Below are 12,550 nucleotides of genomic sequence, written 5' to 3'. Positions count from 1 at the left end.
GATCGCGAGTGATATCCTCGTCCTTGGCGGAAGCCGCGTAATTGTCTCGACGGTTAGGCGGGGCGACGAAGGGGCCCGTCATCGGCGGCGCGGATGAGTCCCCGAACACTCTGCGGTCCTGTCCGAGTCCGGCGAACATGATCGATCTCGCGAACAGGGCTTCGATGTTCGTAGGAAAACACTGCGGTGGCGACGGCGTCGTTAACGTTGGTTGTCGCGAGGAGAGAGAGAGATTCGTCGGAGACGCTCGCTTAGAATCGTACGCGCGTTAATCGCGAGTATCGTTGGAAATGTCGCGCAACGATCGAGACGCGCCTTATATACGACGCGATCTCGATCATCGTCTCGATATCCTTATTCTCGACGCGCGCGTTATGCGCGTTAATTAATGCAGCGGAAGCGATTTAGAACAGCGGTTTAGAACAGCATATTAAATGTAATCTTAACGTTAGGTTTTAGGATTTCCTGATCTTAGTCGTCATCGTCGTCGTTGTTGCGCGGTCTTTCGAAGGACGCGTATTCCAAACGATACAGCTTGGAGACGAGTTCGCTCAATCGATGCAGAATGCCATCGGCTGGGCATTCTATTCCCAGTATACTAAGATCGAAGGGACCGGCCGAGATTATCGCGTCGATGAACTCGCTGTACGCGTAATACTTGCGTTTCTTCAGAAAATAGAGATTTCCGTCGACGTGGCGGAAGGCAGCCGTTATCGCAGATGGTATCCCGGAAAACGTATCCCGCAGAGCGCCGTGCCTCGCGACGGTCATCGCGCAGTCGTTTATCTCAGCTATTTTATCGTCGTTGTATATGACGTAGCTGCGCTCGGCGTGCGTGTTTATCGCGGCGTTTATCCTAGCGTCGCGGGGAAATCCGACGTATTCGACGGATCTAGGCCATCCCGCTTTAAGATGAAAATTCAAATCGGCGAGGTAGACGTAGTCGCCGGCGAATATCGCGATATCGCCCGAGGGTCTCTGATACATGGCTGATACGCGTGTGAGATTGCGGGGGAGGAACTTGAAGTAGTCGGCGAACGAGAAGGGCGCTCCGTAGCGTCTCTCCCTCATATCGATGGGCCACACGTTGCGTTTACGCGCGACGTACAAGCGACGATTCATGATTAGCGCTCCGTCTACGTGCTTCAAGGCGCATAGATCCGCGGTATCGGAGGGAGCGAGCGGCGGCTTAACCGTTCTCGCGGTCGTCGGCGGCGCCGCGGCCGTTGTCGTCGTCGTCGTCATCGAGGCCGTCGTCGTCGTAGTCGTCGCCGCGGTCGTCGGAGTAGCGTCGACGATCGTAGGATTCTCTCGGATCGTCGTCTCTCTCGATCCGTAGAGATTTCGCACGTTTATGATGTCCTCTATGCTCAGCCTGAGCGGATATCGCCTTTCCTCCGAAGGCGTGTACGCGTACATGACCGAATCTTCCCTCATACTGTGAGTCAGACCCAGAGTGTGGCCGATCTCGTGCGTCAGCGTCTGAAAGAGATACAGCCTGTCCGACGAGGGCCTGGTCAGCGTGATGTGCCACGGCTCCGTCTCGTCGACGTGCACCTCGGTCACTTGATTGAGCTCTCCCGTCGGAAAGAACGCGTGAGCGACGACCGATCCCGGTCCCGCGAACGGCGATGGGCACGAGCCCCCGTTGTCGCTGTTCTCGTACACGTGAGCGCCGAATTGATAGGATATCAGTATATCGGGGCGCAGCGGGTCGCGCGAGAACGTCAGAGAGGATTGCTCGGACCACAGAGCGAACGCGCTCTGAGTCGTGCGCAGAGTATCTCTGTTCGCTAGTTTGAAGTTCCACGTGAGATGCGTTCTCGACCACTTTCTCGTCAACGGACTGTAAGCGTGAATGTCCGCGACGCCGCATCGCGGCCTGCGCATGACGCGAATCGTTTCCACGGTCAGAACGCCGTTTCCCGGCAAGCCGTAGTATTCCTGAAACAATGATAGCGCTTCGCTTAGGACGGTCGCGTTGTCCAATAGCGACGACTGCTGATGATTCTCCTCGTTTTCCAGAAAGCCGTAGATTTGAAGATAACGGGACGCCTCCGCGACGTCATCGTAGGTCAGTGCCGCCGCGACGGCCGCGAGCAGGGATATCGTCAGCGCGAGCGATAACGCGACGCGCGTCATGGCTCTCGCGAGGTGCTAGCGCGAACTATCGCGCGCGCGAGTCCTTCGGCGATATATCGTTCTCTAGAACGCGAGAAAGCGTCATACGAGGGAGAGGGAGGAGGGGAGGGGAGATACGCTCGGATGCGCGAGAAGGACAATCGAGAGAACGAACTTTTTTTTTTTTAAGAAACAAATGATTCGTTATTCGTACAAAAAAAGGAGGGGAGGGAAGATACTCTCGGACGCGCTAGAGAGGTGATCGAAAGAACGAACGTTTTTTTTTTTTTTTAAATGATTCTTTATTCATACAAAAAATGATTCTTTACTCATACAAAAATGATTCTTTATTCATACAAAAAATGATTCTTTATTCATACAAAAAAATTTGCGCGATCTACGTATACTTATATAACGTTTAATGTATAATATTCTAATATAACGCTTAATATAACGCTTAATATAACGCTTAATATAATGTTCTAATATATTATAATATTCTAATATATTATAATATTCTAATATATTATAATATTCTAATATATTATAATATTCTAATATATTCTAATATAATGTTTGAGAGGACGCGGGGTCTTCGAGTCCTCCTCCCTGTTTGCTCTCGATAATTGTGGGACTATCGACGATGGATGTGATATATTATAGCGATTGAAATATAGCGATTACAATATACGACTATTAAATATTTGCGATTAAAATATATAACTATTAAATATATACGATTAAAATATACGACTATTAAATATATATACGATTAAAATACATACGATTAAAATATTTGACTATTAAACATATATACGATTGAATATGATTTAACGCGCAACGGTATGTAAAAAATGACCTGTAAGAACGACCTGTAAGAACGACCTAAGAACGATCTAAGAACGACCTGTGAGAACGACCTAAGAACGACCTGTGAGAACGACCTGTGAGAACGACCTGTGAGAACGACCTGTAAGAACGACTGTAAGAACGACCCATGTGAAACGACCATTTAAAAAAAAAAAAAATTACGTATCTAAAATAAACGGTCTTACAAAAACATGTGCGTTTAAACTGGAAAATTTATTGTAAGAACGACTGTAAGACCGACTGTAAGAACGACCCATATGAAACGACCATTTAAAAAAAAGGAACGGCAAAACAAGACTTATATACTCAAACTGACGCGTTCTTCAACTGACATTACTAAAATGTTATTAAGATTTCATCACTCTGCTACCTGGGAAGCTACTTATGAATAGCCCATAAATAACCTATAAATGAACCATAAATGAACCATAAATGAACTATAAATAACCTATAAATGAACCATAAATCAACCATAAATGACCCATAAATGACCCTATAAAATGGATTGTATGAATATAGAGATGAATATAGAGGATCGTGTATCTGAAAGAGTGCGCCGACACGTCCGTCGTATGATAGCGAACGATACGAACCGAATGGAATCAAGAAATTTTTGTCGCTTTCAGATCGGCAGTGGTTAGCAAAAAAATCTAAGAAGCGTTCGAACGACGCGCGCAAGGGAAGGGGGGGCGATGCGGGCGGAGATCGGGAGGAAGGGAAGATACTGTCCTTCGACGCCGTCCTTCGGCGCCGTCCTTCGACGCTGTCCTTCGATGTCGAGATTGACGAAACGTCTGAAATATGTAAAGCCATGTATTAATAATTCGTATCGAGATACGCGAAAGGAAAGAATGGCGCGTTATACGAAAAGAGATCCATACCTCGGTTAAAATCCGTTGTCGTCCGTGCGGACGGAGCTCGTTTCCTCGATCGAGTTCACGTCATCGTACCATATCTCCACAGGAAAATCGTCGTCGCAGAAATGTTCGGTTTTAAACGTATGATCCGAGACGAGCGTCTTCATACCGAATAATCTTCTTAGCCGAAATATGTCGGCGTAGATATTAGGGGAGCGCTTCTCCCATTTTCTATAGGACGGCCGGTCGCACCATAACGAGTTTAAGAATCGACGTTGCTTCAGTCTTGTCTGTCGTATCCAATGTCGGCGACGTATGTTCACAAATCCTCGGATCTCTACCTCCTTCTCGAACTGTGAAAAATGTCGCGCGATCAATGTACGTCGTATTTTTCCTCGAAGGAGAGCGAAAGAATAAAGAACGATGATGAACGGGTACTTACGTTCCACGTTACCACTATATTAAGGATCGCATCCATGAGATTTCTGATGTACTTTATCTTCCAGACGCACGTCCACGGCGTGAACGTGCATTCGTGGAGCATTCTCCGCAATCTCAAAATTTCATCGTTGTTGAAAGAATAACTCCGAAAGAATAACTCCGAGAATGAATGAATGAATGAATGAATGAATAAATACTGGACACACTAGGAACACTGGACGCACTGAGAACACTTGCAATATCAGACGCACTCAATAACGCGATCGCGAGACTCATTCTGAGAAAAAACGGTCTCTCGGCGTTAATTTATACCTGCGATATTACTATCGCCGGGTCGTTATGATTCCGTTGAATGCTAATGCGATAATCTAAGGCGGTATGAAAAAATCGCGCGATATCACTATCGCCGAGTCGTTATGATTCGAATGCTAATGCTAATGCTATAATCTAAGACGGTATGAAAAAATCGTGCGATGCGGAAATATAACGAGGTAATTTAATGAGGCGCGATAAATTCTCGATTGCTCCGGAGGAAGTGCCGGAAAATGTGTTTACCGCGTACGCGCGATACGAGTTAACGTTTATTCGTTAATTAATATTATTTTAATATTATTTTAATATTATTTTTTTCTTAATATTAATATTATTTTTCTTAGTATTAATAGTATCTTTCTAAGTATTAATAATACTTTTTTAGGTAGGCGATAAGTCGACGCGCGCGAGATAAAAAAGTTTGTTGTCGATAAGAGTACGCACAAAACTAATCTACGATGCGGAAAACGCGCGAGGCGCGCGAATCATCGCACGACGCGTTTGTTCACATTCGCGCAATTTATCGCGTCTCTCCAATCACCAGTTGTGCAGTTTGCACACGTTTTCCAAGGCGCAATTCTTCGAGTGATAGCCGCAGCGATAGACGCGAGTCGCGGCTAGCGTTCGAAGGGGTCCGATATCCTCGTAATCGGCATCGATGGTCTCGATCGTCAGGTCGAGCTGCTCCACGACTTCTCCCGCGATGTCGGTCAGCCACTTCTTCTTCTCGCGATGTAGATCGTCACCGCGGCGTTCGACTCGAGATCCCTCGACGCGCGATATATCGCGTCGCGAACGATCTGCTTCGCGTGCCTATACTCCACGTGTTCGTCGGTCCAGTGAAATTCGTGGTGATTAAGAGTCAGCCAACAGGCCTGCGACTTCTCGCTCTTCGTCAGCAGATTCCACGACATCGGCGCGCGAAAGACGTGATGCGTCAGATCTCTGCCGTTCGCGAGTATCGCCATCTCCTTCGTCACGAATCGCTCGTTGACGACGAAGCCCTGCAGATCGACGAAGATCGGTGGGACGATATCGCCCGTGACCGTCGTTGCGGTCATCGTCGCGAGAGACTGACGTTTATTCGCGTCTCTCCCCGATATCTTCGCGATTTCGAGTTTCCTCTCTCCCACCATTCGACGCGCCGTCTTACAGGATCTTACGCACGACGTTCGTCAGCGGATTGTACTCCACCACGCGATCGTGAATGATTAGGCAGTACACCGTGGTGTTAGAAGAAACGTTGTTCTTGCAGTCGAATTCTAGAAGAACTTCCACAGTGGCGCTCTTAATCGCTTCGTTTTGGCGGGAATAATTTATCACCACGAGCGGGCCGCAGTATAGAAATTTGTTCATAGTCAGAAGCGTCTCGTCGCTCGCGGATCCGTAATACGTTCGTCGAAATCTCGCGTCATACAGTACGGCGATCTTGTTCTTATCGAAGTCCAAATTCATATCGTCGTACGGATAGAAGTCGGAATTGAGATACTACTTTACGTTGGTCAGATTGCACGCGTCGAATCTGGAAGCATCCTGCGACAGGACGTTCTTCCTTCCGGTCTGCAACGCGAAGATGACGTAACGCGGTTTCTCGAGCTGCGTGGCCGCTTTTACGGCCCACGAGTGTTTGGTCGTGCTCTGCAGGAGCGGAAACTCGTAGAGATCCCACGAGCGAAAGAGCGCGCTCAGATATCTGCCGCTGTCCAACGTGCGCAACAGCGATAATTTATTGACGTCTTTCAGCACCACGTGCGGCACGCGCCACTGTATCTTCGCGAGCTAGACTCTCGGCTCGAATTCCTCGCGCGATATCAGACAATTGTTGTCGTTTCGCGTTCTTATCAGAATCAGCTCGTGACGCGCGTTGATGACGAGGCGCCTGTAATCCTCGCAGAAACCTAGCAGCGTGTCGAGAGGAACGCAGAAGTTGAAGTCGCCCGTCGACGTGACGCCGCTCGGTCCAGTCGCGAGATTCCATCCGGCGTTCTTCAAGATCTTGCCTCGTTCGGCCATCAGCGAGGCATAGTTCTTGATCGTACTAGTTATTCCGACGTTGAGATTACGATCGATCTCCACGCCATCGAGCTCGTAACGTATCTCCTCGAACATAAAGGCGACGCAATTGTTCACAAGCCACGCCGGCGTCGAGGACACGGACGGCTCCTTAGAGGCCGAGGCAGGCTTACCCGATTCGCGGCTCGACGCGGGCGGCGGATTATTCTTCGCATGCAGTCTACCTTCGACGTAGAGAAAACTCTCGCACGGCAGCGTGTATAGATTCTGCTGTTGTATGGGTATTCATATCTCGTCGCTGTATCTGAAAGTGGTTTTGGCGTACGGATTGTACGTGTGACTCTCGTTCTTCACGATGCGATCGTCGAAGACGGGTTCCCCGCCGATGCTCAGAATGTCCCTCATGTCGTCGAACTATCGCGCGGCTCTCGGTACGACGAAACCCATGGATCGCAGAAAAGCGACGTTGGCGGCGGACAATCCCCCGACGCTCCTCTCTCTCGAGCGCGCGACTCGAGTTCCCGCGACGCGATCGCGGTTGCCGCCGCTGCCGCCGCGATGCGACATCGCGACGCTAGATTCGCGCACGACAAGCATCGCCCCGTTCCCTCCCCCGTCCTCCCGTCTCGCCGCGCGCTCTCTATCGTCTGCGTCGCACGTGCAATCGAATCGAGATCTCCTCGCCGCGGAAATCGATCAATCGACCGTCCTGATCGACGACGCGCAGCGATACGTCGGTCACGAGTCGCGCGATGACCGGCAGATAAATGATCTGCCTCGGGATCTCCGACACTTTATATCCCGGCGGGACGTTCGGCGCGAATTCGTGTATCGCGTGGGCCGATCTCCCGTTCACGTACGTGCCCGTCGTCAGGTTGCACTCCGCGCGAATCATGTTAACCGCGATAATGCTCACGGGCTCGTCGGACGCGTACCATTTGTTCGGCCGCAATACGCGAGATTGGGAGAAACCTAATAACGATCCGATATTGTTCGGTTTGGTGAAATTAATTCGGTACGCGCATTTGATTTCGCTTCTCATGATATTGTCATTACCGCGTAGCGCAAGAACACGATCGCCGCTCTCGTCCTCCGCGTCCTCGACGTCGTACAGATATTCGTCGTCGTCGCCGTCGCTGGCGCCATCGCCGCCGTCTCTCCCTCCGGTACTCGCGCTCGGCGGTCGTCGCCGTCTTCGAAGAATCGCGGCTCTCAGGTATGCACTTATATCGCGCAGCTCGTAGGATCCGATCGGGATCGCTCGTCGTTGTCGTCGAAGTAAAATTTATTGTTCGAGGAATTCACGTTCGGAATCGTGTTGTAGGTCTTGAAATTGGTCAGGCCGAGCTCGTAATCGTCGTCGCTCAGATCGAGAGGCGGAAACTCGCCGTGAGAACGTTGCTTCTTCCGGTCAACGTGAGAATCAGCGACATGATGACGCGCGCTATCGCCGTTAGAGAAGGGCTTCCTTCCTCCTCCCCAACGACTCGTCGAAGGAAGCGCAGGCACAATTGTCCGCAGACGCTCTGATCGTACGTCTGCTGAGAGTCGCGATTGTACGCGATGCGCGTGTCGCGTCCGAGATAACGCGCAAGTTCTCGAGGAGGCCGAAGATTGCCGAAAGCGTCGAAGTAGATAGCGTCTTTTCCCCTTTTATCGTACGCCACCCAATGCGTGCCCGGCCCCGAGGCGTCGTCCAGGTTCACGATACCACTCTCGTCGCGACGAACTCGCGCCGGCAACGCGTCGCGCATGAACACACCTCTGAAGTGACGCACGCGAGTGCGCTTGGCCGCGCTAGTAGATGTATAAGGCCGGTTCTAACCCAGGTCCTCTCAGGGAGGTGAGGTGCGAGGGGATCTCAGCGGAGCGGGGGTATGACGTCACGCGGGGGTTGCGAGGGGGGGGCTCACGTTGAATGACAAGCATAAACAAAAGAGCGGTATTCTTTTGAAAAGGATTTTGGGCCTAATCCTTTTTTGGGCCTAATCCTTTTTTGGGTCTAATCCTTTTTTTGTTCTTTTATTTTATTTTATTTTATTTTATTTTATTTTATTTTATTTTGAAAATAATTTTGGGCCTAATCCTTTTTTTGTTCTTTTATTTTATTGTATTTTATTTTACTTTTTAAGGAAAAATTTTAATAGCGCTAATGATCGGCTGCTCTGTCTGGGGATTACTCGATTAGACACAATACAATTGGACACAATTGGCTTTGATTGACTAATCGGAAGTGTCTTCCTCGTTTACATATCAGCGCCGATGTTCGGCTGCTTTGTACTCTCGAGGTACACCCCTAATATAGATAATTCCAGGTTTTTTTCCCGTTCGACGTATAAACAATACAATAGAGATTAAGCTGACAAGCTTTCAGAGATTATCGGGGACACAAAAAAAATTTTTTTTTTTGCAAATGGAATATTATAATAAACTTTTATACTCTTTTTGGATGGAGTTCCGAAAAGGTCAAACCCCCGATTTTGCTGTCATCACGTATACTTACGTATTTTGATGCGCTGATTACGAAAATGATAGTTAAAGTTACCGACTACTTCATTTTCATGGTAAAAACCATAAAAAAAGAAATCGTTAAAAAATGACGTTTTTTGATTTTATTTTATCAATATACTGAAAATTAAAAAAAAAAAAAAGTTTCAAAGAAAAGTTGTAGATTTTTTTAAAATATACATTTTATGTGCTATTCATTTTTACTGTTATTCACCACGGTCCCGATTGACCACGGTCCCGATTGACCACGGTCCCGCCTAAACACTCTAAAAAGAAATGATACGGCTCGCTTCGCTCGCCGCACCGGCCTGCGGCCTGCTAAAAAATAACTACCTTAGGCGATAGACATTGGGCTACGCTACCGACAGTGCCGCCCGACCCCCCTCCGCGGAGAAGGCGGCTTAACGGGCGCGCTAACGCGCGCCCTACCGCCTTCCCCGCTCCGAGGGGCGGGCTCCGCGATTAGGAAACATGTATTTGAACACTATAGTATATTAACTAACAAGTGCGGAAGATCAAAAATCGGCCGAAACTGCGGACAGTCTCGAACAGTTCACACGCCAAAAGTTCCAGTATATTGTATATCTTTCTACTCTTCTCACTAAGTCAGAGTGTATATAGAGCTTTACAGCAAAGCAGCATTTGGTTTCAGATAAATTTTGTGACAATTGCAGTAGTTGTTTTTCTATTTTTTTTGTTTAAAATCTTTAAGTTCTGATTTGCTTTAGCCTGCCTTTTAAGGTTTTTTAATATTTATTATAGATAAATGAGCTTTACCATTCTTAACACTGGTTGTTTAAAAGTTTATTTCTGTTTTGTTTATCATAAAAAAATGGACAGAACGTATAATTTTTTCTCATTGGCGTCTATTCTTCAAAATCGTTCCTCAACTCTCCAATGGCTTAGAGATATTGGTTTGATTCCGACGCAAAAATTTTGTAAAAAATATATATATAACTCATAAAAAATATATGGTTTTACAAGAATCACAGCATGTTTGTGGACAATTTCTTTGTATGAAAAAAGGAAAATATCGACATATTGCAACTGTTGCTGAAAATACATGGTTTGAGAGATGCCATATTTCTCCTGCAGCATGTATCTTTATAACGTATTGTTTTTCGGTCAATATGACGTTTGAGCAAACAATTCGAGAAAGCAGCATTTGTGATAGGCAACAGATATCTCGTGAAACTGTGGCTGATAGATTTTCTTTTTGTCGAGAAGTCTGCATGGCTGCACTTGATGAGCACTTCGAAAATACAGATCTTTTAGGAGGTGTTGGTGAAGTAGTAGAAATTGACGAATGTAAGATTGGTCGTCGAAAATATGAACGAGGACGTATTGTTGAGGGGTCATGGATTCTTGGAATGATTCATCGTGGACATCCTGCTAATTATCGGCTTGAAATTTGCCCAGACAACAAAAGGGACAAAGATACTCTTCTAGCTTTGATAAAAAAACATGTGGCACCTGGAACAGAGATTCATACAGATTGCTGGAAAGGTTATATCAATTTGGATAAGCACGGATATGTTCATAAAACGGTAAATCATTCTGAGAATTTTGTAGACCCTGAAACTAATGCTCATACTCAGAATATTGAGTCTTCCTGGCGCTGGATGCGTCGACATTTATCTCGTGGTGCTCATCAGGAGAATATTGCACAACATTTATGCGAATTTTTGTGGCGTCGCCGTGTTCGAAAATTGAATGAAGATCCTTTCAAACAATTAATTATTGATATTAAAAAATGTTATCCAGGAAAAATGTAACGTATTAAAGAAATATATACATATATATATGAAAGCAGTTACAATAGCATCTAACATTAGTTTTTAAGTAAAAAAAAATAAATTAAAAGCAAAAAAAAATTAAAAGAAACAAGAAAAAAACAAAAAAAACAAAAACAAGGAGCTACAAAAACTTTCTACGTCCACGTCGTTAGCTCTGGGTAATGCCAAAGGAAAGTTAACTTATCGTACACAGCATATCGTAGTGTGATGAGATATATCTTTAAGTTTGATTTTCTAGAGAACTATCACTTGTATGGTAAAAATGAATAGCACATAAAATGCATATTTCGAAGAGATCTACAACTTTTTTTGTTTGAAACATTTTTTTAAATTTTCAGTATTTGATAAAATAAAATCAAAAAACGTCATTTTTAACGATTTTTTATGGTTTCCACCATAAAAATGAAATAGTCGGTAACTTTAACTATCATTTTCGTAATCAGCGCATCAAAATACGTAAGTATACGTGATAACAGCAAAATCGGGGGTTTGACCTTTTCGGAACTACACCCCTCTTTTTTACCCTTATACATATTTTTATAACTTTATTTCATAAATTTACATTTTTGAGATATTTCAGTCTAACCTTTTCAAGCAATCTGTGTAATATAATAGCACATTTTCTACGATCCTAGGTACATTTGCAAGAAAATTTTCTTTCGTGTCCCCAACAGTCTCTGAAAACTTGTTGGTCGAATATAAGAAGGATCGAAGCGCAACAGATCATAGTACGTCATTTGAAAACGCATCGACACGTCGGTAGCAAAAGTAGTGTTCTCTCGGAAAGTGTTTTGTCAGAAAAGATAGTGTTCTGTTAGAAAGTGTGATATATATATATATATATATATATATATATATATTATGTGATAATACATAAAATGGAAAACGAAGACGAAGATCGCGTGTTGTCGTCCGACAGTGACTGTATTAGTGACTGCAGTGAGGATAGTGACTCTGCACTAGTCAGAGAAAAAAAGTATCTATCGCAGAAATTAATGCATTAAGCGGACGAAAAAAGTATTGCACGATATTCTTTTATTATTCGACTGGCGGCGCTTTAGCAGTATGTGCGTCCTGCATGATTGAGGGTCTGCAAGGTGTAGACCCCATAGAGATGTATGCCGTACGAAAAGATGTAATTGAGACATTGGATGCAACGGATGGATGATACTGTTCTAATTGCAGAGATCCATTATATCTGACATTTCCATGCAATATGTGTCCACAATGCACGTTGTGAAAAAAAACATTAAAAAAGTGTCCACAATGCACGTTGTGAAAAAAAACATTAAAAAAGTGAATAAGACTAAAGTGTGCGAGCAACGGAATAAAAAATTAATGAACATGTCGGTGGTGGAATATTTAAGAAATCGTGGCGGAAGAAATTCTCCAATCGCGACCTCCCATCTAAAATCGTATATAAAGATTAGGGAGAGGGATATACGGATTAGAAAGAGGAACAAATTAGAGGCAGCCATTTGCCGAGATTGCTGTTTGCCAGGCGGAAATCGAGAAGCGTGTTCCGAAAGGATGGAATCCATCAGCATAACTATCTTGAATATACGATCAGTTATGATTCTGATTCGGATTCTGATACGGATGCTGATAATTAATTGGAGGTAGGTCGCATGT

At 45.5% G+C, this 12,550-nt stretch overlaps 1 protein-coding gene across 1 annotated transcript; it reads right to left on the bottom strand.

Moving 5' to 3' along the window:
• Positions 1-471: 471 nt before the first annotated feature.
• LOC112637426 (matrix metalloproteinase-24-like) lies at positions 472-2,142 on the bottom strand. Its single transcript, XM_025407196.1, has one exon. It carries the CDS (start codon positions 2,140-2,142, stop codon positions 472-474), a length of 1,671 nt encoding a protein of 556 aa, XP_025262981.1.
• Positions 2,143-12,550: the final 10,408 nt, after the last annotated feature.

The sequence above is a fragment of the Camponotus floridanus genome, unplaced genomic scaffold, assembly GCF_003227725.1.
Source record: "Camponotus floridanus strain SB8 unplaced genomic scaffold, Cflo_v7.5 scaffold166, whole genome shotgun sequence".
Classification (NCBI taxonomy): Eukaryota; Metazoa; Arthropoda; class Insecta; order Hymenoptera; family Formicidae; genus Camponotus; species Camponotus floridanus.
Note: the sequence above shows the minus strand (reverse complement) of the source record. Positions and strands in the feature narration are given on the sequence as shown.

Coding starts and splice junctions, on each gene's coding strand:
- LOC112637426 (XM_025407196.1), bottom strand. CDS start 2,142: ATGACGCGCGTCGCGTTATCGCTCGCGCTGACGATATCCCTGCTCGCG.